General features: G+C 44.7%; 1 protein-coding gene across 1 annotated transcript; it reads left to right on the forward strand.

The window, feature by feature from the left end:
* Positions 1-1,156: 1,156 nt before the first annotated feature.
* myd88 (MYD88 innate immune signal transduction adaptor) lies at positions 1,157-25,118 on the forward strand. The gene is made up of 6 exons (XM_085992507.1): positions 1,157-1,344; positions 1,681-2,043; positions 17,422-17,532; positions 19,137-19,317; positions 20,657-20,748; positions 22,815-25,118. The coding sequence occupies exons 2-6, from the start codon at positions 1,707-1,709 to the stop codon at positions 22,967-22,969; spliced, it is 876 nt and encodes a 291-aa protein (XP_085848633.1). The 5' UTR covers positions 1,157-1,344; positions 1,681-1,706; the 3' UTR covers positions 22,970-25,118.
* The last annotated feature ends 1,680 nt before the right edge of the window (positions 25,119-26,798 follow it).

Genomic DNA, 26,798 nt, shown 5'->3' on the forward strand with positions numbered 1-26,798 from the left:
CACTGTGGGGTTCCTGTGATTTCTGTGATGAGAGGGCTGTCCTATGATGAGAGATTGTGTAGAATGGGCCTATACTCTCTGGAGTTTAGAAGAATGTGAGGTGATCTCATTGAAACATACATGATTCTGAAGGGGATTGACAGGGTAGATGCTGAGAGGTTGTTTCCCCTGGCTGGAGTGTCTAGAACTAGGGGGCATAGTCTCAGGATAAGGGGTAGGCCATTTAAGACTGAGGTTAGGAGGAATTTCTTCACTCAGAGGGTTGTGAATCTTTGGAATTCTCTGCCCCAGAGGGCTGTGAATGCTGGGTCTTTTAGTATATTCAAGGCTGAGATAGATTTTTGGACTCTAGGGGAATCAAGGGATATGGAGATCGGGTGGGAAAGTGGAGTTGAGGTCGATGATCAGCCATGATCTTTTGAATGGCGGAGCAGGCTCGAGGGGCTATATGGCCTACTCCTGCTCTTATTTCTTATGTTCTTATCGCTGTTTGTCCTACATTACAACAGTGACTACACTTCAAAACTACTTCATTGGCTGTAAAGCACTTTGGGATGTCCTGAGGCCATGAAAGGCGCTATATAAATGCAAATCTTTCTTTTTGTCACTGGTTCAAAATCTTGGAACTCCCTCTTTAACAGCACTGTGGGAGTACCTTCACCACATGGACTGCAAAGCGGCTCACCACCACCTTCTCAAGGGCAATAAATGCTGTCCTTGCTGGCGACGCCCATATCCCAAGAATGAATTTTTTAAAATCCCTTGATACCCTTACATAACAAAAATCGATGTAAATGACTAAACTTAAAAAATATGTAATTAAACCTGCTTTAGTTTCTTTATCTCCCACAATTTTATCTCGAGAAAAAAGCCTTTCTTTTCCACCTCCTTGAACCACTGTTAGAGAGTAAGTTCCAGCATTTTGAACAATGAGATAAAAAGACTTCCATTTATATCACGCTTTTCACCTAATAAAAAAAATCAATGCGTGCTGAAAATTTCAATTGACCCACTTATGAAAAAAAGTAATTTGGTGTGTTTAAAGGTACAGCCTTTCTTCCGTCTTTAATATAACTTCAACCTTTTTTTGTTTCGCATTACAGGTTAGACAACAAAGCAAGCCTAGTAATTAAATGATTGCCCAACACGGAAATGAAACATTTCTGCTCCTCCCCAATTTGCGATTTCTGGTCAGTTTCATAGACGTCATTTCCACGAGCTGGAACAGACCAAGGAAATAACATCAGAGATTAAAAAAATAAGACCTTTCGATTCCTTCAATATAAACTCGAATTAAGTTCAGATCTTCGGAGCGAAGTGTTCAAGAGAGAGGCCTTTTTTTGGGTGTGTTTTCTTTGTCAGCGTTGACGGTGACAAAACTAAAAGCAAGTTTAGTTGCGACTTAATATATATATTCCGCAGAAGCTCAGTATGTTTCTTTTATTTTTTTACGTAAAGAAAGGCTTTATTCTCGTGGTAAAATTGTGGGAGATAAAAAACCTAAAGCAGGTTTAATTACATATTTTTAAAAGTTCAGCAAAAAGTTTGTTTTACTTTGATTTTTGTTTAATGTGCTTTTTGTTCTGAGGTTTATGTGTGAGATAAAGTTGGGGGAATGTGCAATATAATTACTTCCGGGAGAGAATAACGAAGATTGTAATTTTGTCTATTTTTGTAAAGAATTCTGCACAAATATTGCTCACAAAATGGCAAGCTGCGAGAAGGAAAAAGGTGAGACCGCGGATTCATTGGGGCCCATTGACTTCTTCTCCATCCCCCTGATTGCCCTGAACTTCGCGCTGAGGAAGAAGTTGGCTCTGTTTCTCAATCCGAGGAGTGTGGTGGCGGCGGACTGGACGGTGCTAGCCGAGGAGATGGGCTTTAGCTATCTGGAGATTAGGAACTACGAGAGATTAGACAACCCCACCGGAAAACTCCTGGAGGATTGGCAAGGCAAGGAAGGCTCTACCGTGGGCAGACTACTGGAGCTACTCCAGAAGATAGAACGGGATGACATCCTTGAAGACCTGAAACCATCTATTGGTGAGTCTCTTTTTTTCCCTTACATAGAAACATAGAAGATAGGAGCAGGAGTAGGCCCTTCGAGCCTGCTCCGCCATTCAACGAGATCATGGTTGATCATCCAAACCCTAGCACCCGGTCCCTACACCGACAGCCATCCCACCCAAGCCCCATCCCCATAACCCCGTAACCCCACGTATATAATCTCCCCTAACACTAAGGGCCAATTTTTTTATCATGGCCAATCAACCTAACCCGCACATCTTTGGGCTGTGGGAGGAAACCGAAGCACCCGGAGGAAACCCACGCAAACACGGGGAGAATGTGCAAACTCCGAGGCCGGATTTGAACCCGGGTCCCTGGCGCTGTGAGGCAACAGTGCTAACCACTCTGCCACCGTGCAATAGTATATTGGTTTTATTTTTTTTTCTAATAACACACTTGTATCTATTATTGTTTCCCCCTTGGGGGAGCACATTCTACCTCTTCTCACCCCCACCCACAAGAGGCTGTTGCCAACCCCAATGAACCAGTCAAGTTGAAAGGATTTATAACCATCCTGCATGTGGCATTATGTTGATGAACAAACACAATGTGGGACGCATGGAGGTATGGTAACTGCCCGTTCAACTTAACTAGTCAGCTGGGTTATGTTCATCTGGCACGGTCCATGCAATATCTAAGATAAGGTCCTACAGAGGTATGTGGGAATGGTGTGGAAAAGGCAAATCTGGAGCACCACTTTAAATTAAACCATGATTAGTAGGACAAGGGGCACAGTTTAAAACTAGAGAAAGGTAAATTTCTTCCTGATTTGTTTAGAAAGTATTTTGTGCAGTTGATGAGTATGTGGAATTCAATTCTGGGTAGGTTTGTGGAGGTGGGAAACTTGGAATTACTTAAAATTAGTATTTGGAGCGTCTTTATTAATGGGTGAGCTAGGATTGGCTGAATGGTCTTCCTCATTCGTATCTATCTTGTTACTGAGATTTTGGGTATATGAAATTTGCATTCTGGTTACTTGTTAGGTTGTGTTCTTGTCGGAATGGTACACTAAGGATTATACATTAGTCTCCATGAATGTGTTTGGGGTGTGGGTTGAGGCAGGGTGGAGCAAGGGGGTTGGGAAGATCTCTCTATCCCATGCTGACCAACCTTCTAATTGAATGGGGCTCACTGAATCAGGAACTCTTTTTTAAAATATATTTCTTCTTCCTCGCCCAGAGGTGCTGAAGCTAATTGCTGCCCTACTGAGTTCAGCTAGCTCATTTCAGACCAGGCATTGAACTTGGAACTTTCTGGTCTGTATAACTTAGTGCCACAGTACATTTACCCACCAAACCATCTATAATGGGTGCCTTGGTTCGGCATCTATTTCCCTCTCTGCTCTGAAGCGTATTGGGATGCTAATCAACATTAAAAGCACTATATAAATGCAAGCTTTTGTTGTTGTAAGCTTTGGCTGATGAACTGCAATGCTGTTGTAATTTCCTCGGTACATGCTGGTTGGGCAAATAATCCCACTAGGAAAAGGTGCGTTGGAGTGGGTGTGTTGAAGGGTAAGTTTACACTAGAGCTGCAGTGTCAATCTTTGTGATTTTGACAGCAGACCCGCCTCCGAATCCGCACTCTGAGCACTGGTAAAATTCCGGCCATTGTGTACAAAAGGTTATGGAGAGGTGAGGAAGAGTGAATGATAAAATTTTACTCTCTAAACCTTAGAGTGGAATTTCCTGTGGGGACATAATCAGGAAGTTGCACTCGAAGATACGTTCATTCGTGCACCCATTTTGCCGAGATATCTTTACATCTAAATTTCCTTCCAATCTCATTAATGTATGCTTGATCATAAAAATGGGAATAAGTAATCAGGGCACAAGGAAAGCTCCAAACTTGCACCATATATTCCCTCTTTTTAAATACAAAAACTTTAAGTTTCAAGCCATCTAACAATCATTTGTACACATTAGGCACAACAACAACTTGTATTTATATAGCACCTTTAACGTAGTAAAACGTCCCAAGGTGCTTCACAGGAGCACTATAAGACACAAAATTTGACACTGAGCTACATAAGGAGAAATTAGGGCAGATGACCAAAAGATTGGTGAAAGAAGTAAGTTTTAAGGAGCGTCTTAAAGGAGGAAACAGAGGTAGCAAGGTGGAGAGGTTTAGGCAGGGAATTCCAAAGCTTAGGGCCTAGGCAACAGAAGGCATGGCCACCAAAGGTTGAGCGATTATAATCAGGGATGCTCAAGATGGCAGAATTAGAGGAGCGCAGCTATCTCTTCGGTGGGGGGGGGGGGTGGGTGTTGTGGGGCTGGAGGAGATTACAGAGATAGGGAGGGGCGAGGCCATGGAGGGATTTGAAAACAAGGATGAGAATTTTGAAGTCGAGGCGTTGCATAACCGAGAACCAATGTAGATCAGCGAGCATAGGGGTGATGGGTGAACGGGACTTGTTGCGAGTTGGTGCCCATTCAAGAAACAATCTGATGCATTTCTGGAGAGAGAGAAGGAACTGTGGGGATATGAGGAGAAGTCAGGTGTATGGAGTTGAGATCTATCAAAAGGAACGGATTTTTTGGGGCTCTTTCATGTTCCTAAAAACTCCGAGAATCTAGCGCCTGGAATTCCAGCACGGATTCTCCGGCAAGAGATCAGTGCCACCCCTGGAGAGGCAATCCAAACGGCCATTGATGCATCTCTCCGGGGATCCTGCCGAAGTTTTGTAGGGGATCGGGAGAATCCCATAGAAATTCAGGGACCGAGTGTTTTACAACAACTGAGCACGGGCTCCACACTGGCCTGTGAAGTGGGGGTCCATCACACAGGTTTACATGCGGCTATTGGACAGACAGAAACATCCTTATCTTTAGAGATACAGGACAGGGCGTGTCCAGGAATTATAGATTAAACTCCAGGACACTGCTGCGAGCAACCCGAGAGAAACATCAATGGGTTTTTTAAAAAGTGTGTTTTTTTTTAACCATTTTCTTTCAACACGTTTGTTTATTAGGTGAGGCCACACCTGGAGTACTGTGCACTGTTTTGGTCTCCTTACTTGAGGAAGGATTTACTTGCCTTGGAGGCGGTGCAACGAAGGTTCACTAGATTGATTCCTGCGATGAGAGGGTTGTCCTATGAGGAGAGATTGAGTAGATTGGGCTTATATTCTCTGGAAATTAGAAGACTGAGAGGTGATGTCATTGAAACATATAAGATTCTGATGAGGATTGACAAGGTAGATGCTGAGAGATTGTTTCCCCTGGCTGGAGTGTCTAGAACTAGAGGTCACAGTCTCAGGATAAGGGGTCGGCCATTTTAGACTGAGATGAGGAATTTCGTCACTCAGAGGGTTGTGAATCTTTGGAATTCCCTGCCCCAGAGGGCTGTGGAACTGAATCGTTGAGTATTTTCAAGGCTGAGATAGATAGATTTTTGGACTCTACGGGAATCAAGGGATATGAGGATCAGGCAGGAAAGTGGAGTTGAGGTCGAAGATCAGCCATGATCTTATTGAATGGCGGAGCAGGCTCGAGGGGCCGTATGGCCTACTCCTGCTCCTATTTCTTATGTACTTATGTTGGGACACGGGCAGCCGAGTTTTGGATGACCTTAAGTTTACATGTAATTTACATGTGGGAGGCCAGCCAGGAGTGCATTGGAATAGTCAAGTCTAGAGGTAACAAAGGCATGGATGAGGGTTTCAGCAGCAGATGAATTGAGGCAAGGGTGGAGACGGGCGATTGTTACGGAGGTGGAAGTAGGCGGTCTTAGTTATGCTGCGGATATGTGCGCGGAAGCTAATTTCAGGGTCAAATATGACACCAAGGTTGCGCACAGTGTGGTTCAGCCTCGGACAAATGTTAGGGAGAGGGATGGAGTCAGTGGCTAGGGCACAGAGTTTGTTGTGGGGACCGAAAACAATGGCTTCGGTCTTCCCAATATTTAATTGGAGAAAATTTCTGCTTATCCAGAACTGGATGTTGGACAAGCAGTCTGACAATTTAGAGACCGTGCAGGGGTTGAGAGAAGTGGTAGTGCTGTAGAGCTGGGTGGCACAGCATGTTTAAGACCATGCAATCATGGGCCCTTTTTAATTTTTAATGTGACTCATACTGATGCCATAGAAATGATTGGCTGAACCTGGGGCCATGCTGGTTTGTATGGCTCAGTTGCTTGCTAGTTGATGCATTTACTAACTGACACTTCAGGAGGATCTAGAAATCTAATTTTAGTTAACTGCTTTGTCAGTGGGCTAATGACCAGCCACATCATTGTCGAGCATTTGTGAAACATTTAATTTAGAGCCCTACAACCTGCGGAGTTCTGGTCTGTGAAATGTTTATTATCCCAGAACAGCCTGTATGATGGTTGGTTATACATCTGCTGTAATATATTTGAGTCGGTGTTGCTCACTTCCCCTTTTTGTGGTCTGTGTCCTGGAGGCAGTATTCGAGTGTCCTGGAGGCAGTATTCGAGTAACAGGAGTTGTGTTTCAATGCAGTAATTACAGACTCTGCATTCACAAAATCTCCAAGTGAAATCAGTCATTTTCTTGTCAATGCAGTTAAATATTTTTTTTTGGTGTAATTCTGGTGTTGATCTAATTTGAGGAACGAGTTTTAAGTTTCCATTCCCTTCTTGTGGTTTGAGCAGAGGCAAGGTCATGTGACTGCCTTTTCCATGAGATACAAGATTGTTTCAAGTTTGAATTAATTTATTGGCCTCAACCAGTTTTACTGCAATTTTGGTTCCACTGGATGCTATCTTTACAGTAAAATCTCAAATTCCTGGTGGGTCTCTGTGCGCCGAATTGAGTAGTGGTGGGACTTCCACCCGACTGTCAATTCCACAATGTCCTGACTACTGGGAATGGGTCATTTACATAAAGGGGAAGGCGGCCCCATCATTCACAGTGGTTTATTTTATATTCATTCTCAGGCTGTGGGTGTCGCTGGCAAGTTTAGCATTTATTGTACATCCCTAGTTGCCCTTGAGAAGATGGTGATGGACCATCTTGAACTGCTGCAATCTATGTGGTAAAGGTCTTCCCACAGTGTTGGATAGAGAGTGCTAGGAATTTGACCCAGCGACGATGAAGGAATGGCGATTTATATATACAAGTCGGGAAGGTGTTTGACTTGGATGGGAACGTGGAGGTGGTGGTGTTCCCACGCACCTCCTTCCAGGTGGTGGAGATTGCGGGTTTGGGAAGTGCTGTTGAAGAAGCCTTGACGAGTTGCTGCAGTGCAATTACAACACGCTGGGGTGACCCAGGAATATTGGAGCTGAATCCTGCTGCTCCATCGGGGTGGAGGGTGGGTGGCATTGCTTTCAAGGATAGAAGAAATACTTTGAAGTTTCCAGGAGATCAATGTTGTGGGCCCCAGTTCAGCTATTGTGCAACCATATCAGTGGAATTTCTGGCAGGGTACTTCATTGTGCAAGAGTCTCACCTCTTATAATGGCATGACAGGAAGCATCCACCAAACATTTATCCCCTCCCCAGTCAAAATTTTACATTGTGGTTAGAAAAGGGCTGAGATATGACAGAAGTGAGCCACCCCACCCCCACCACACCGCCCCCCCCCCCCCCCACGGGCTGCAAATTCCTAATCTCCCAGCCAACTCTGATTTTCATGCTAAAAATTTGAGTTGACAATGAAAGGTGAAAAGGTTAGAACATACATATGGTCTGAAATGAGTAGATATGCCATGGTGGTGCTGGGATGAGAGGGGAAATGTTGCATTTTTTTTAATTTATTCATTCATGGGATGTGGGCATCGCTGGCAAATCCAGCATTTATTTTCCATCCCTAATTACCTTTGAGGCAGTGGTGGTAAGCCACCTTCTTGAACCGCTGTTGTCTGTATGGTAAAGGTACTCCCACAGTGCTGTTAGAGAGGGAGTTCCAGGATTTTGACCCAGCGACGATGAAAGAACAGCAATATACTGTATTTCCAAGTCCGCATGGTGCGTGACCTGGAGGGGAACTTCGAGGTGGTGGTGCTCCCCTGTGCCTATTGCCCTCGTCCTTCTAGGTAGTAGAGATCGCAGGTTTGGGAGGTGCTGTCGAAGAAGCCTTCTTGAGTTGCTCCAGTGGATCTTGTGGATGGTACACACTGCAACCACGTGGAGGGAGTGAATGTTTAAGGTGGTGGATGGGGTGACTTCAAGCGGATTTCTTTGTCCTGGATGGCGCTGAGCTTCTTGAGTGTTGTTGGAGCTGCACTTGTCCAGGCAAGTGGAGAGTATGCCAAGTGGAAAGGCTTTGGAGAGTCAGGAGGTAAGACACTCGCTGCAGAATACCTAGCCTCTGTTATGCTCTTGTAGCCACGGTATTTATGTAGCTGGTCCAGTTAAGTTTCTGGTCAATGGCAACCCCTAGGATGTTGATGGTGGGGTAATTAGACGATGGTAATGCCATTGAATGTCAAATGTGGATGAATAAATAAGTAGGGTGCAGTTTGCAATCATGTCTAATATTTATGGAAGGAAAAGTGGAGAGAGCTTGCATTTATATCTAAGGCAGATTTGATGAAAGAACTAGAGAAACTTGTTTTGTGTCTTAGAAATTCCCAAATAATTTCGCGTACAATGGGCTACATTCATGTGCAGGCAGTCATTTTCTATACAGCATGATCCCACAAACAGCAATGACATGACCGACAAATTAATCTATTTTTGGTGGAGTTGGTTGAAGGAGGGTTGTTATCAAGACCGAGGGGGAAAAAATTCCCCTCTTCGAAATATGCCACGTGACCTTAAATGTCCACCGGGAAAGGAGTACAAGTCCTGGGTTTAGCATCTTCTCTGCGGAGCAGCCCCTCCAACAATGCCGCACCCCCTTGTTTCTGCACTGGAGTGTCACCTGGGATTATGTGCTCAAGTGAGACTTGAGCTCTTTACTTTCTGGCTCTGAGGAGAGAGTGCCGCCAACTGAGATGAGCTGATTTGCTAATGGGACATTTTGTTACCCCACTTTATAAGGTTCCGCAATGTAAACTCAAAACTTGCTGCCTCAAAGTCTCTAACTGGAGATCTTGAAGATGATTATTCCCTGTAATGGCCCCGTCCCACACCAATGAATGTGGTCAACTCGGTGACTTACTGTAAAGCTTTTAAAAGACCAGAGAATTTAATATTCATAGGGAACTTTCAACTTCTTCAGTTCTAGTACTAATTATCAGGAAAAGGAAGTGAATCTTAAAGCTGCAGTTCTCATTTTACAATTCTGCTGCAAGGCTAGTTTCCTTCCGCTGTCACAACCATCAGAACCCCCGCCTGATCATATGCCTGATTGGGCCATTTTAAATATACATAATGTATTGACGGAAATGTTTACTTCAGATTCCACCATTAGAAACACAAAAAAATAGGAGCAGGATTAGGCCATTCGACCCTTCGAGCTGATCCTCTATCTCATTACTATATTCCTGCTCCCTCCCCATACCCCTTGATGTCTTTTGTATCTAGAAATCTATCTCCTTCTTAAATATATTCAGTGACTTGGCCTCCACAGCTTTCTGTGGTAGAGAATGTCACAGGTTCACCACCATCTGAGTGAAGAAATTTCTCCTCATCTCAGTCCTAAATGTCCTACCCCGTATCCTGAGACTGTGACCCCTCGTTCTAGACCCCTCAGCCATGGAAAACATCCTCCCTGCATCCAGTCTGTCTAGCCCTGTCAGAATTTTATACGTTTCAATGAGATTCCCCTCTCATTCTTCTAAACTCTAGTGAATACAGGCCTAGTCGACCCAATCTCTCCTCATACGACAGTCCTGCCATCCAAGGAATCAGTCTGGTGAACCTTCGCTGCACTCCCTCTATGGCAAGTATATCCTTTCTTGGGTAAGGAGACCAAAACTGCACATAGTACTCCAGGTGTGGTCTCACCAAGGCCCTGTATAACTAAGACATCCTTGCTCCTGTACTCAAATCCTCTTGCAATAAAGGCCAACATACCATTCGCCTTCCTAACTGCTTGCTGCACCTGCATGTTTGCTTTCAGTGACTGGTGTACAAGGACACCCAGGTCCCTCTGCACATCAACATTTCCCAATCTATCACCATTTAAATAATACTCTGCCTTTGTTTTTCCTACTGAAGTGGATAACTTCACATTTATCCACATTATACTGCATCTGCCATGTATTTGCCCACTCACTCAACTTGTCTAAATCGCCTTGAAGCCTCTTTGCATCCTCCTCACAACTCACAATCCCACCTAGTTTGGTGTCGTCAGCAAACTTGGAAATTTTACATTTGGTTCCCTCATCCAAATCATTGATATATATTATGAATAGCTGGGGCCCAAGCACTGATCCCTGCAGTACCCCACTAGTCACCGCCTGCCACCCCGAAAAAGACCCATTTATTCCTACTCTGTTTCCTGTCTGTTAACCAATTTTCAATCCATGCCAGTATATTACCCCCAATCCCATGTGCTTTCATTTTGCACACTAACCTCTTTTGTGGGATTTTATCAAAGGCCTTCTGAAAATCCAAATACACCACATCCACTGGACCTCCCTTATCTATCCTATCAGTTACATCCTCAAAAAAAACTCCAGTAGGTTTGTCAAACACTTTCATAAATCCATGTTGACTTTGTCTAATCCTGTTGATATTTTCTAAGTGTCCTGTTATAACATCCTTTATAAGTGACTCTAGGGCCTAGAAATTCAGTATAGCCACTTTTGGGGCGGTAAAGTCGGGCGGCCGCTAAAGTTTGCGCCCGGCGCAAAGTCGAGCCCCCTTCGCCGATATTCAGTTGCATCGCCCTAAGAGGTTGCTGCTGCGCTAAAACAGGCGATGCAAGACTATCATTAAGCGCTAAGCCGGCAGCCCGGGGCGCTAACACCGGAAGTTGGGCGCAGGGCAGGTGCGGCGAGCTGCTGATTGCCGGCAGACACTCTGGCTCCGGTGAGCTCTTAAAGGGGGAGGGTGGATTTGTTTTTTTGACAGGCCGAGACTAGTGTTTTTGGGGAGGGCTTCTCTCCATCACGTTGTTGTTGTTCCTCCTCCTCCTCCTCCTCCCAAAGAAGGAGTGTTGCAAAACGGCTGCCTTTTCTACTGCAGGAGTGCCCTTTAATTTGCGCTCCCCGCCTCGGCTGTGTACCGTTCCACTTCACAGTCGTTCGGGCCGCCAGGCGCACAATGGGGCGGCGCGAGTGAAGTTCCGGTTCCGGGCGCACAAAGGGCGTTGCACGACGAAATGACGTCATGATCTGCGCGCGCAATGACTTTGCGCCGGCGCTAAATGTCTACTGAAGTTGGGGCGAGGCGCAGATCGCGCAGCGCCCGGGTGCTAAGCGCCTAGCGCTCGAGATCTACTCCTCCTAAGGCGCTAACGGCTGGCGCAGCCAACTGAATTTCTAGGCCTAGGTTTTTCCCTATGATGTTAGGCTAACCGGTCTGTAGTTCCCTGTTTTCTCTCTCCCTCCTTTTTTTAAATAGTGGGGTTACATTTGCCACCCTCCAACCTGCAGGAACTGTTCCATAATCTATAGAATTTTGGAAGATGACAACCAATGGCTACCTATTTCCATGGAACACTATTTCCATGGCTACCTCTTTTAGTACTCTAGGATGCAGATTATCAGGCCCTGGGGATTTATCTGCTTTCAGTCCCATTAATTTCTCCAGCACTTTTTTTACTACAGGTAGACTACCCTTTATCCGAACTTCCGAAAACCGAAACCCTCTAAAAACCGAAGGTTTTTTCGGTCAGCGTAAGTCGTGCGCACGACATGACCAGAGTGGCGCACGACTTACGCTGAGCAGAGGGTCAGCGTAAGTTGTGCGCACGACCCCCCGCGGACCGACCCCGACCCCCGCCGACTTACGCTGAGCAGAGGGTCAGCGTAAGTCGTGCGCACGACCCCCCGCCGACCCCCCCCCCGCGGAACCACCTGACTCTCTTCCAAAGGCTCGAAAGCAACGAGAGCTCTGAGCCCGCGGCGGTGCCGGCCCCTGTTCCGACCGAGCACGACGACCTGTTGGTGGAAATGCGGAACTTCATTGCATTCCAGGCTAGCAGCGACGGACAAGCCACGACTGCGGACCCCCCCGCGGACCGACGCCGACCCCCCCCCCCGCGGACCCCGACCCCCGCCAACACCCCCGTGGACCCCCGCCGACCCCGACCCCCGCCAACACGCCCGCGGACCCCCCCGCCGACCCACCTTCCGAAATCCGAAATTTTCCGAAAACCGAAACACGGCTGGTCCCGAGGTTTTCGGATAAAGGATAATCTACCTGTAATACTAATTTCCTTTAATTCCTCCTTCTCACTAGACCCTTGGTTCCCTAGCATTTCTGGGAAGTTATTTGGTTCTGTCTTCATGAAAGAGGACACACAATATTTGTTTAATTACTCAACCATTTCCTTGTTCCCCATTATAAATTCTCCCGTTTCTGACTGTAAGGGACCTACATTTTTCTTCACTAATCTTTTTCTTTTGGCATACTTGTAGAAGATTTTACAATCCGCTTTTACGTTCCTTGCAAGTTTACTCTCGTACTCTATTTTTTCCCTATTAATCAATCGCTTGGTCCCAATCCTCATGCTTGCTACTTTTTCTGGCAACTTTATATGACTCCTCTTTGGATCTAATACTATCCTTAATTTCTTTTGTTAGCCAGATTGGGCCGCTTTTCCTTTTGTGTTTTTGTGTCAGAAAGGAATGTATAACTATTGCAATTCATGCATTAGTTCCTTAAATGTTGGCACGCTGATGGATAGGCAATGGCTTTTTAATGAAGCTCCCCAATCTATCATAGCCAACTTACTACTCATACCTTTGTAGTTTCCTTTGTTTAGATTTAGGACCCTAGTTTCGGATTGGACTACTTCACTTTCCATCTTAATGAAGAATTCTATCATGTTATGATCACTCTTCCCTAAAGGACCCCATACAACAAGATTATTAATTAACCCCTTCTCATTGCACAATACCCAATCTAGGCTAACATGTTCCCTAGTTGGCTCCTCAAAGTACCGGTCTAAAAAACCATCTCGTACACACTCCAGGAATTCATCCTCCACAATATTATTGCTAATTGATGTACATCTGGGTAAGATTTTCAAGAATGTTTCCCTTGCACTACTAGAGAGGACAGGGGGAAAAAAAAGTGTTTATTTGATGGATGATCCTCTCAACCCCAGCCTCTAATTTTGTATACTTTTGTGCTACTCCTATCTTCTGTTGTGTTTCCCTCTCCACCCTCCCTCTCCTTCCCTCCCCCTTCACCATCACTGTAATTTCCTACAACCCTCTGAGAACTATCCCTCTGATTCTGGCCTCTTATGCAGCCCTCCACCCCCATTCCCTTTGCCTCACCATCGGTGGCCAAACCTTCAGACGTCTAGGCTTTATGCTTTGGAATTCCCTCCCTAAACCTCTTCACATCCTTTGCCTCCTTCAGACTTTTCTTAAAACCCACCTCTTTGACTGAGCTTTTAATTGCTACTCCTAATATCGCCTTCTTTGGTTGGCATCCATTTTATCTGATTATACTTCTATGAAGTGCCTTAGGATGTGTTCCTATGTTAAAGGAGCTATATGAAAGCAGGTTGTTGTAGGTGCGCATATGTGCGAGAAACAGGGAGAATATACTGTGAGTATGTGCGTGAGAAGGAATATACTGAGACTAGGTATATGTGATTGAGAGAATATGCCACATATCTTTGAGGAATTATATAGCAGAGCATTGTAAGAATTATTTCTAAAAGCATACGTTATCAAATGTTATTTGTAAAAGTTGTTTAAATTTGAAAATAGTGAAAGAATGTCAACCAAATCATCTGAAAATGAGCATGAATTTTATAATAACAAAAAATGCTGGATATACTCAGCAGGTCAGGCAGCATCTGTGGAGAGAGAAACAGAGTTAACGTTTCAGGTCGATGACCCTTCATCAGAACTGGAAAAAGCTGGAGATCGAACAGGTTTTTAAGCAAGTGCAGGGGCAGGGAAAGGGGGGAGGGGAGGAAAGAACAAAAGGGAAGGTCTGTGATAGGGTGGAAGGCAGGAGAGATTAAGAGATGGTGCAAGGCAAAAGTGATGGTAATGGGACAAGTTAAGAAACAAAATATGGCTCTAGATGAAGTGTAAATGGCACTGGCAGAATGAAAGACAACTGCCATGTGGGAGAGAGAAAAATAATAAATAAAATAAATGGGGCAAAAAAAAGAATAGGGGCAGAGGTTATGGTCTGAAATTGTTGAACTCTGAGTCCAGAAGGCTGTAAAGTGCCTAATCGAAAGATGAGGTGCTGTTCCTCGAGCTTCTGTTGAGCTTCATTGGAACAGTGCAAGAGGACGGTGAGGTCTGAATGGGAGTGGAGCGGAGAATTAAAGTGACAGGCGACCAGAAGCTCGGGGGTCACCCTTACGGACTGAATGGAGGTGTTCTGCAAAGCAGTCACCCAATCTGCATTTGGTCTCCCCAGTGTAGAGGAGACCACATAGTGAGCAGTGAATACAGTATACTAAATTGCAAGAAATACAAGTAAATTGCTGTTTCACCTGGAAGGGGTGTTTGGGGCCCTGGACAGTGGGAAGGGTGGAGGTAAAAGGGCATGTGTTGCATCTCCTGCGCTTGCACGCGAAGGTGCCGGGTGAAGGGGTGGGGGTGTTGGGGGTGATAGAGGAGTGGACCAGGGTGTCGCGGAGGGAGCAGTCCCTTCAGAATGCTGAAAGGGGAGGTGAGGGGAAGATGTGTTTGGTGGTGGGATCACGCTGGAGGTGGCGGAAATGGCAGAGGATGATCCGTTGAATGTGGAGGCTGGTGGGGTGAAAGGTGAGGACAAGGGGAACCCTATCGTGGTTCCGGGAGGGAGGGGAAGGGGTGAGAGCAGAAGTGCGGGCAATAGAACGGACACTGTCCAGGGCCATGTCAACCACAGTAAAGGAATCCTCGGTTGAGGAAAAAGGAAGACATGTCGGAAGCACTGGTATGGAAGGTGGCATCGTCAGAGCAGATGCGGCAGAGACGGAGAAACTGGGAGAATGGAATAGAGTCCTTACAGGAAGCGGGGTGGGAGGAAGTGTAGTCCAGGTAGTTGTGGGAGTCGGTGGGCTTGTAGTGAATGTTTGTCAATAGCCTATCCCCAGAGATGGAGACAGAGAAGTCGAGGAAGGGAAGAGTCGGAGATGGACCATGTGAAGGTGAGGGACGGGTGGAAATTGGAAGCAAAGTGAATGAAATTTTCTAGTTCAGGGCGAGAGCAGGAAACAGCACCGATACAGTCATCAATGTACCGGAAAAAGAGGTGAGGGAGGGGACCTGAGTAGGACTGGAACAAAGAATGTTCCACATATCCCATGAAAAGGCAGGCATAGCTGGGACCCATGTGGGTTCCCATAGCAACACCTTTTAATTTGGATGAAGTGAGTGGAGTCAAAGGAGAAGTTGTTCAATGTGAGAACAATGAATTTTATAATGACAGCACACTGAAATAAAGTCAAGCAAAGGAGAACTACGGAAGATGGTGTAGCAGGTATTGAATAGAGCGAGAGAAAGACATTTAACGTACTGTCTGTTAGAGCTGCGAGGTGCCCAGAAAAGAACAGGAAATGTTAACATTTTGATTGATGCTCCAGAACACCAGACTCCAGCAGAGTACTTTAAACCCTCTCCCACAACACTGGATTAAATTAAAAATGGCTCAACTCTTGAGTAAATTCATTGCAGTACAGATGGGAAGATCTCAGCTTTGATTCCTGGTCCATGCTGAGTTAGCTGACCTTGGTAGCGCAATTTGCAATTGGCCTCAGTGTCTTTGAATAGTGAGGGGAAAATTCAACCAGGGCCCTGGCTCCTCAGCACTAACTAGTTCCCCTGTTGGAAAGATTGCAGATATCGGGCTAACTATAGGATCAAGCTTGGTTTTAATACCTTGTCCCATTCCTCCACCATCCCACCTCTGGTTGAATAGCCTAGGCTCACCTATGAAGAATAGGTACTTGGGTGAGGGAGAAAGAGCTGCTGATGCCTCTATCAAAACACACATCAAAAATAAGGTCAAGATTTCTGCATTTTGCAGCAGATAGCGTTAAAGAGCAGGTGTGCAGGCATCTGGTGAAGTTGAGAGAAAGCTTGGCTTTAATACCTTCCCTACAGAAACATCCAGCTAATCTGGATGACCAGTTTACCTCTCCTGCAAAGAGTAACACCGAATCAGTAATCTCACACCGTGAGTGTCTGCTTAGATTATGTGTTCAAGTTCTGGAATGGGACTCAAACCCACAACCCTATGACGCATGGGTGAGAATGCTGCCAAATGAACTAGGTGATGCTGAGGATAGTAGTGGAGAAATCATTTCACAGAAAGTTTCCACAAAATCACTCAATGTTGTGCAATTTACCTCAGTAGAATTGGAATACCTCCCACAAAGGAGAATCTGTGTTGATGATGTGGTTGGCAATCTCTGAATGTGATTGGATCGGTCTGCCTTTTCCATTGCTGCTTGGACTATCCCAATCTTGTGGCTGCGGAGTAGTTCAAAATGGCATGGTCCCCTCTGCTGGCTAAAGGGGACGCCAGACTGCCTTTACACCTGGAGGACAATGTGGAGTGGCAACTAACACGGACCACTTTGCCCTCACAGCTGGAGAGTAATAAACCAAGACAAATGGAGAAAAGTGGAAGAACTTGGGAAATATAGAGAGATGGTGGCGGTGACAGGCTGAGTAACATAACTGATCGCCAGTGTCCAGGGAAGAGCTGTGAGGAACTGGATAATCTGCAGCTCTTTGACCTCCAGACATCTCTGAGGGAACCTTTTTATAGAGGGAAATAAGTTACTTAACAAGATCGAGGAAGTAAACCCAGAGCAGTACTTGAGCAGCAGAACAAGAGGGTACAGTGTAGTGGTTGTGTTACTAGACTAGTAATCCACAGGTCTTGATCTGTAGAACGTGAGTTCAAATCCCATCATGGCAGTTTACAAAAAATATGGAAATACAGAGCTGGTATCATTAAAAGTAACCATGAAGCTATCGGACTGTTATAAAAATCCAACTGGTTCACTAATGTTCTATTAGGGAAGGAAACCAGCAATCCTTCATTGGTCTGCGACTCATGCCCCAACCAACTGGTTGACTCCCAAACCATTCTGTTGAATCAAAACAGAACCTGCAGAGGTTCATGGTAAAGATCCACACTACCTCTTCAGGACAGTTTTTTAAACTCAAAAGGGTAGATCAGATTGGCAGGAATGGTGGCTGAAACGGAAGATGGTAGGGTTGGTATTCTGGAAGGATGAGATCAAATGGACAGCAGATTGGGATGACAAAAGCTTAATTTGAAGGGAAAATAGCATGAATTCAAAAATGTGCATCTGCGTTTAAAATATTGTAATCTACTTTCATTCTTTACAGAAGAGTACTGTAGACGGCACCTCAACAAACCCCTTCAGGTGCCATCAGTGGATAGCAGTGGGCCCAAGACACCAGCTTTGGCTGGAATTACAACAAGAGATGACCCCACAGGTAATCTGCAGAACAAGATTTCATTTTATTTTCCATTAATATAACTTTTTTTATATATACAAGATCAAAGGAACCTCCATTATCTGCCATAACAAAGACCATCCTCCCCATTGGTTTACATTACCATGTCAAGTTACAGGCATCTGAGGATCAAGCCCATATTTTGTCCATCTTAAAAATTGACATTTTTGAAAAAGTGCTGATGGTCCTGACCCCAATTGGTCTTTGGGATCGGAAGCCTTGGTTCCTGCGGGTGCCCCCGACCCGACGCCCTGCCTCGTGCGGGTGTCCTGACCAGAAACTAAATATTATGGATGGTATATTTTGCCAGATACTAAACAATTCAAATAATAACTACCGAGCCTCCTGGATCAAGAATGCAGAGTCTGTAGAATCAATTCAAAACATCAATTAAATTTTAACTTTTATACAAAACTGAATTAGACTGAAAGCCATGAAAATTGTTGCAGATGAGCAGGAGTGCCAATAATCTGAGCTCCACATTTATTTTATTAAATCTTTGGACCAAAACAGAGAGCAATAGCAGTGCAAACACATTTGCAGAGAAATCTAATGGCCTCATACATTTAAGTTAGGATTTTCTTATTTAGGCTGGGAATAATATTTAAGATAGATATCCCTTCAATTTTTGGTCATAACCTCTAATTTGGGAGAGTATGACCATGACTGGTTGACTCTCAATCTAATTTCTCTTCCCTGTGGGAAGTGATTTTTTTTTTTTTAATTTACCCCCCCCCCTCCCCCAGCCTGGGTAAGATGAGGAACTCTAAGCATGTGAAGGAACAGGGGCTTCAATGCTGAGCTTGAAATAGAAGGCCAGCTATACAGTGCGATCATCCAGTTGAAGTACGAGTAAGAACTCCCAACCTTGATCCACCCAAGGACGAGCAAGGACTATGACCCTAACCATTGGGATCACCTTGTTTTTAACCCAACCCAACTGAGCATGGCCACAAGAACAAATTGATTGGTTCAACTCTTAAATATTGAGTACAACCTGCTCACTACTACAGTCTATGTTGTACGCAATACACGACATAAAACATACGGGTGAATTCAGTGCTCCCAGCAGGAAGCCACTTGAAGGGAGCACAGGTTAGAGAATCAGTTCTACAGTTTTGTAGTCGAGTCTCTGACCCTCACTCCCATTGAAAGCAACTCCCACTGGGAACATAGTTTCAGTGAATTTACCCTCTAGATCACCAACATAAAAGACTAATCAAGGAAGAACAATTGCGGCAACATTAAAAATAGAGAGTAGCAGGACATGGGCTTAATGCTAGAACAGCAGGAATAAAATTTAAGGAGGCCAGTGTATCTCTCAGTTTATGGAGTCACAGGAACATAGGAAAAAAGATGAAAAAAGACCACGGTCTATCTAGTTCCCCTTTTACCATCCTGGTTATCGGAATGACACAGCAATAATGGAGTTGCTGATTAATCCTAGCAATGAATCTCTATCAATTGTTCTACAACAGACCCAGACATGAGGTGAGGAAACCACAGTGGTGGAGCACTGTAGGAACCATAGGAGGGTACCATGTAGTAGGTGATGGATCAATAAATGCTCTGTTGTCTGGCAGGAGTTGCGCCTGAGTTCTTCGATGCCTTCATTTGCTATTGTCAAGCTGACATCGAGTTTGTCCACGAGATGATCAAGCAGCTCGAGCAGTCCGAGTCCAAACTGAAATTGTGTGTATTTGATCGTGATGTGCTGCCGGGGTCATGCGTCTGGAGCATCGCCAGCGAGCTCATTGAGAGAAGGTATGCAGAGATGGGCTAGGCGGAATTTGAAAGCGTGGCAAGTTTCTGGGATAACCGGCATGCATCAGCAGAGAGTTCTACTCCAAGTTGGCTGTGCTAACCTCCTGTTCCCAATAATTTGCCACATGGTTAGGGAAGGGCATTCAATATGTCTCATGGGTACATGGTCTTAAGGTCCATCTCCTTTGCCTTCGACCATCCTTGTAGTTGCAGGATACAATGATAATGGAGTTGTTGACTAATCATAGCAATCAGTCTCTATCAATTAGTCTCCAACAGACCCAGACATGAGGTGAGGAAAACTCCCAGTGGTGGAAAGCTTTGGAAACAAAATCACCTGTTCCTCCCAAGCATGGTCTCTTAGTTAGGTGTCATAGAGCAAGGTTTTGAACTTAAAAGGTTCTAAAATGCCTTCTGGTACCTCATACAAGACTCTTACTCACATGTGAGCCTTGACCGTGAGTCTTGGCAGGCTAATCAAAACCAAGGAGGATCACAGCCAAGCCTAATTCAAGCTTTCCCTAATGCTCCCAGCAGGGATTGCTGCATAGTGATCAGGAGCAGAACCCCAAGTCAATTTATCTTTCCTCCCTGGGGCCAAGGATGTTGCCCCTACCGTTGCTTGTCCTGAAAATGACTAACACAACCGGGGATCGAATAGCGATCTTTCTGTATGGCTCGGGTGGATAAGCTCGCTGAGCCATTTGGGGAGCTGAGACTCGAGCTTTGACTGACTCTCAAACTCCCATAACATTATGTCAGTTTTCATATGGTGGATTGAGATGAGATGGAGGACACCCCCTTCAGGGGAGGATGGTTTATTAGCACAATTACCCCAGATGTGTACCTTCCATCAATCAAGAAAACATATCAGTGGCAAAAATGGAAGACTTTCCAGCTCAGATTACCCACCCACCAGTCCCTGACCGAAGGAGAAAATAAGGGCAGGCACAATGCCAAGGGTAAATGGGGACCTGTCAGTCCACTCTGGATAATGAGTTGGGATGGGCCAAATTTGCTGCTTCATTTTGCAATAAGATTTGGAATCAAACCAATGCCTTTACTGCCAGTTGCAAGGCCATCTCATTTAAATACTTTTCAATTGTAATTACATTTAGTTCTCAGGCTCCATATCCTTCTGTAGATGATCATTTCACTTTTGTCAGCAAATAACCTTTATGCAGTTGAACACGTTTGTAAGCAAACTTTTTCCAAGCTGAAATCTACATCAGACAAAAAAGGTCAAAAGTAATAATTAAAAATAGTAAACCAGAATGAGATGACTTACCAACTGTCTGACTGGAGTCTCATGGATTCTCTGTTTCATCTTTAATGACAGGTGTAAAAGGATGGTGGCGATAATCTCCGATGACTATTTGGTCAGTGATGATTGTGATTTTCAAACAAAGTTCGCTCTGAGTCTTAGTCCAGGTAAAGCAACAGTGTACTGTAGACCACCATCGACTCTAGTTCATTCTTTTGCATGCTCTGGTGTTCCTTATCTCCCTCCATCTTCCCTTCCTGCAGGCTTTACCTAACATTCACTTTGTGATTTGTCTCATTTTCACTTCTACTTTTTCACTTCTACTTTTTCCAACCTATGTGGTCTCTTGTTTTAGCCCTACACTTGGGTTTCTCAACTTTTCTCTCCCTTTGAGCAATGTAACCCTGATGAGTTTTATTGCTTTTTTTTCAAGTGATGTTTCACATCTTGTGTCATTTTTAATTCATTGATGGGATGTGGGTGTCGCTGGCTAGGCCTGCATTTAGTGCCCATCCCTAATTGCCCTTGAGAAGATGGTGGTGAGCCGCCACCTTGAACCGCTGCAGTCCATATGGTGTAGGTACACCCACAATGCTGTTAGGAAGGGAGTTCCAGGATTTTGGCCCAGCGACAGTGAAGGAACGGCGATACAGGTCCAAGTCAGGATGGTGTGTGGCTTGGAGGGGAACTTGTAGGTGGTGATGTTCCCATGCATCTGCTGCCCTTGTCCTTCTAAGTGGTAGAGGTCGCGGGTTTGGAAGGTGCTGTTGAAGGAGCTTTGGCGTGTTGCTGCAGTGCACCTTGTAGATGGTACACACTGCAGCCACAGTGCGCCGGTGGTGGAGGGAGTGAATGTTGAAGGTGGTGGATGGAGTGCCAATCAAGCGGGCTGCTTTATCCTGAATGGTGTCGAGCTTTTTGAGTGTTGTTGGAGCTGCACTCATCCAGGCAAGTGGAGAGTATTCCATCACACTCCTGACTTGTGCCTTGTAGATGGTGGAAAGGCTTTGGGGAGTCAGGAGGTGAGACACTCGCCACAGAATTCCCAGCCTCTGGCCTGCTCTTGTAGCCACAGTATTTGTATGGCTGGTCCAGTTCAGTTTCTGATCAATGGTAACCCCCAGGATGTTGATAGTGGGGGATTCAGTGATGGTAATGCCATTGAATGTCAAGGGGAAATGGTTAGAGTCTCGCTTGTTGGAGATGGTCATTGCCTGGCACTTGTGTGGTGCGAATGTTACTTGCCACTTGTCAGCCCAAGTCTGAATGTTGTCTTGCTATTTTTCACCTGTGATCACTCTCCTACTGAGCTCCCAACCGTACTGTGTCACAGTGCAACAGTAATGACTGAAATCCTGGCAAGCCTTCTTTCCACCCCCCCCCACTCCCACCAGGATGATGAGGAGAATGATGAGATGAGTCTTCCTCAGCCCCAGTGTGACTCACTTGCTGAAGGCCACTATTAGAGCAGCAGAGACTTCCAGCAGTTGATGCTTAGTGTGGTGAGAAGAGGGAGGAAAATGCCTTTTTTTCTGGCTCCTCATGGCTCTGCAAGGTGCGGTACTGTGCTATATAGAGCCCATTCCAGTTTTTTCTTTTTCTGTCTTCAGTCGTGACTCATCTCAGCCAGAGAGATAGTGGGAGTACTACAGAGAAGGGGTGGGGGGGGGGGAAGAAATGGTTGCAGTTCTTGATCACTAATCATTGACACCAGCTAGAAAGTTCCCAGTTTAATAGATATTTGGCGAAGACGGGATCAGGGTTGGCTGTGATGCCACTCACCTTAGAATGGCCTGCTGACATCTATTGTCTGGGCTCACACACAAATGCAGAATTAGTAGTAGATAAATTAAAAGGAAGTTGAATAGCAGGAATTTTTTCTCATGCAAAGAGTCTTAAGGATATAGACTGCTTTACTGATGTGGTGATTGAAACCAAAGGAATGACACTTGAGGGAATTTGATAAGCACTTGAAAAATATTGAAGGGTTTGGAGAAAGAGTAGCGAAATGGAATTAGAGTAGATAGCTGTGCTAGCGATGGGAATGATTGGATGAATGGCCTTCTGTGAAGAATCGTTTGTTGGGGTGGGGTAATACCACAGGTGCTGGTGGAATCACATTCCACCCAAGTCAGTGCCTTTGGTGGTGGGGAGGGGAAAGGGAAGTGAGGGAGAAATTTTTTAAGTAGTGTGGGAAATTTTAAATCTGATGTATTGATTTCTGATCCCATAGGTGCCCGAGACAAGCGCCTGATCCCCGTCAAGTACAAACGGATCAAGAGGGAATTTCCCAGCATTCTTCGGCACATCACTCTCTGCGATTACACAAACCCAAGCACCAAAGGATGGTTCTGGAAGAGGCTCGCTAAGGCACTCTCTCAACCATGAGAGGAGAACCTAGAGAGGGAGCGGAAATACTCTAGGTGATTGGTGTCGTTTACATTGTAAAAATGAAGACAGTATGGGGATTCTACCACAAGCTGACTCTGGTGGACTGTACCCAATGACCAGCTCCAGTGTCTTGACTACACCATGCTCTCTTCAGTATTAAAAGGACTCTTCTTCTTCTGACTAAAAGGACTAGGGCTCTTCTCACTGGGGCTAAATTTAAATTAAAAGAAAAAAAGTTTTTCAACAATTTCAAGGATGCAGGCAAGATCACCATTTTGAGGAGGCGCAGAGCTATTGATTATTAAATTATAACTACATCTTTTTTCAGCTAGGTATCGGCCTCACGCAGAAGCCCACCACCATGTTTGAGTCTATAAATCAAGCTATTGTAAAGTCTGTAGTCACGTGTAGATTTTCTGTTTGCCCAGACATGTTATCGTCGACCCCAAAGAGGCAATGTCCTTTCACCCCACTCTGTCACCTGGGAGGATAGTCCCTAGTTGGTTATGTGACAACTGACATTATGAAACTTGTGTTGGGATCGGAAACGTCGGCCATGTTGGAGATGTCCATATTGGCTCCATGGTAACGTGAAACTCAAGCTGTGCAGGTGCAAACAAGGTTGTACAATTCTCATTTTACTGTGAGTTCCAAGTCTATAGATCAACATCTGGCCAGCCACTGCTTGATGATGTCAAACCATGATCTCCTTGGGCTTTCACTTAATTTCTTCCCTTTTGAATTCTCCTCAAAAGTGGTGTGTGTAAGCTCCCAGCTGGTGTCACAAACTGCAGTGCTGAAGTAGGACATTGTGTCAACTCACTCCAGGACAAATACACACACATTGTAATGGTTATCTTACTGGACTATTCATTCTCGACTAATAATCCAGGGAATGTGAGTTCAAAGCTGGGGTTCTTTTTTATAGGAAAAAGGGGTGACCTGAGAGGTTTTTAAGATTATGAAAGGATGTGATAGGGTAGATGTAGAGAAAATGTCTCCACTTGTAGGGGTGCTCAAAACTAAGAGGTCATAAATATAAGATAGTAATAAATCCAATCGGAAATTCAAGTGAATCTTTGCCCAATGAATGGTAAGAATGTGGAACTTGCTACCACAAGGAGTAGTTGAGGTGAACAGCATAGATGCACATGAGGGGAAAGGAATAGAAGGATATAATTGCAAAATACTGCAGATGCTGGAAATCTGAAATAACAACAGAAAATGCTGGAAATACTCAGCAGGCCAGGCAGCATCCGTGGAGAGAGAAACAGAGTTAACGTTTCAGGTCTGGGACCCTTCATCAGAACTGGAAAAAGCTGGAGATGTAACATATTAAGCAGGTGCAGAGATGGCGGGGGGGGGTGGTTAGGAGGGGAGGAAGGAGTAGAAAGAACATCCTGTACTTTTGTAAGAGGCAGGAAAGATAAAATGTTGCAAATGGGAATGGCAAAAATCATACTGCATGAAAAATGGGGGCAGGGATAATTATCTGAAATTGTTGAACTCAATGTTGAGTCCGGCAGGCTGCAAAGTGCCCAATCCACTTTGAGAATTAGCATTCTGTTTTGGAAAAAATATCTAGGAAGTAGCTGGTATTAGTACAAGTGACCATAAAGCTATAGGATTATTGTAGAAACTCAACTGGTTCACTGATGTCTTTTTGAGGAAGGAAACCCGCTGTCCTTACCTGTCTGGCATATTTGTGATTCCAATCCCACACCAATGTGTCTGACTCTTAACTGACCTCTGAAGTGACCTAGCAAGCTGTTCAGTTGTATCAAACCGCTATCAGCAGTTCAAGAAGAAGGTCCACTACTATCTTCTCGGGGCAACTAGGAATGAGCATAAAATGTTGGCCTCGCCAGTGACTCCTGCATCCTGAGAATGAAAAAAAATGGTACTTCTAAGAGAACATGTTCTAGTCAACAATTGGAGCTTTCAGTGTCATCCACGGTCTGAGAACTAAAAGTGGGCCTTTTTTCTTCGCCTCTGTGGTTATAACTTTCAATTCAGTGTGTGTAATGGTTTTGTTCCTTTTTTTCCCTCTCTGGTTTTACATATTTTTACTGCTGTTTTATATATGTTTTTTTCTATGTGAAAAACCAATTGTAAAATCATTCAATAAATGTTTTATAAAAGCTTAGTTTCAGGTGTTTCCTGTGATTGACCAGTGGCTGATGTGCTCACTGTGGTTGGTTTTCCAGTGATAAAATGTGTTACATCTGCACAAAACACTCATTTTAAATGATAGATTCGAACTCTACTTGATCTCTTCCTTTTTCTCCCAACTGGTTTTTAAAAAAAACCCACCACAGAAGCACTGTGTACAGTTCTGGACGCTACAACCTATTTGTTCCCAGTGACTGCAAAGGAGAGCTGTTTGATTCGCAATGATTGTGGGATGAGCTGGAATTAATTGGGAGGGAGTGATGTTAAGGCCAGAATACTTGACTGTTTTCATCAGCAGATTATGTAATGGAAATCAAATGAAAGAGAGAATTTGCATTGATGGAGCACCTTTCACAAGCTCAGTATACCCCAAAGTGATTCACAGCCAATGAAGGCTTGTACTCGCTGGAGTTTAGAAGAATGAGAGGGGATCTCATTGAAACTTATAAAATTCTGACAGGACTGGACAGACTAGATGCAGGAAGGATGTTCCCGATGGTCAGGGAGTTCAGAACCAGGGGTCACAGTCCAAGGATAAGGAGTAAGCCATTTAGGACAGAAATGAGGAGGAATTTCTTCACCCAGAGAGTGGTGAACCTGTGGCATTCTCTACCACAGAAGGCAGTAGAGGCCAATTCATTAAATATATTCAAGAAGGAGTTGGATATATTTCTTAAGGCTAAAGGGATCAAGGGGTATGGGGAGAAAGCAGGGACCGGGTACTGAATTGGGATGATCAGCCATAATCACATTGAATGGCAGAGCAGGCTCGAGGGGCCGAATGGCCTACTCCTGCTCCTATCTTCTATGTTTCTATGACTTTTGAAGTATAGTCACACTATTGTAATATAGGGAATCGCAGCAGCCAATTGGCATGTAGCAAGATACCACAAACCACAATGAGACATATGTTTTTTAATGATGTTGGTTGAGGTATAAATGTTGGACAGGACACCAGGAGAGCTTCCCCTCTAATAAGGAAGCACTCTCTGTGGAGTGTCAGCCTGCATTTTGTACTCAAGTCTCTTGAACCCATAGTGTTCTGATAGAGGCAAGAATAATATCACTGAACTAAATGCAGACACCTAGTTTGAATTGTTGCCTTCATCCACACTGATCTTCTCACCAAATGCAAGTTTCTGGCTACAAAATTCGACTCATAGCTGTTGCGTCCGTGTATAATAAGACACAGACTGCGGAGAATGGTACAACAGGTGTTTACTCAACGTGGCTCACACTGCAACTGATCTGTACAGATTACTACTCAGTGCTATATACAGGTGAGGTCATTGTTGGTACTGCAGTATACATGAGCTGTGAAACATAGTTCCCCCTTAAAGGTATATACATTACAATTCCTCCCCTTTTAGATTAACAGTACCATAACACTCATTTAACAATTAAATATCAAACTAATTACAATTAACACTTTTAACATGCAACATTAGCTGAAAATAGTCTATTTATATATTCAGTCTTCGGGGAGGCTTCCTGATCCTTTCTGGATAGCGCCTTTCCCGAGTGTCTTGCTCTTGGTGCGGAGGCGATTCTGGCCCCCTGTCGTCGGTTGGTTCATCAGTTTCCGATGCTACTGTTTCTGGGGTAGATGCGACCTGTACGTCGGGTTCATCACCAGGTACGTATGGGCGAGGCA

This window comes from Somniosus microcephalus, chromosome 7, assembly GCF_052327205.1.
Source record: "Somniosus microcephalus isolate GS21.2 chromosome 7, FLI_Smic_1.0, whole genome shotgun sequence".
Taxonomy (NCBI): Eukaryota; Metazoa; Chordata; class Chondrichthyes; order Squaliformes; family Somniosidae; genus Somniosus; species Somniosus microcephalus.

Coding starts and splice junctions, on each gene's coding strand:
- myd88 (XM_085992507.1), top strand. CDS start 1,707: ATGGCAAGCTGCGAGAAGGAAAAAGGTGAGACCGCGGATTCATTGGGG. Junction 19,318..20,656: donor AGCGAGCTCATTGAGAGAAG/GTATGCAGAGAT, acceptor CTTTAATGACAG/GTGTAAAAGGATGGTGGCGA. Junction 20,749..22,814: donor CGCTCTGAGTCTTAGTCCAG/GTAAAGCAACAG, acceptor CTGATCCCATAG/GTGCCCGAGACAAGCGCCTG.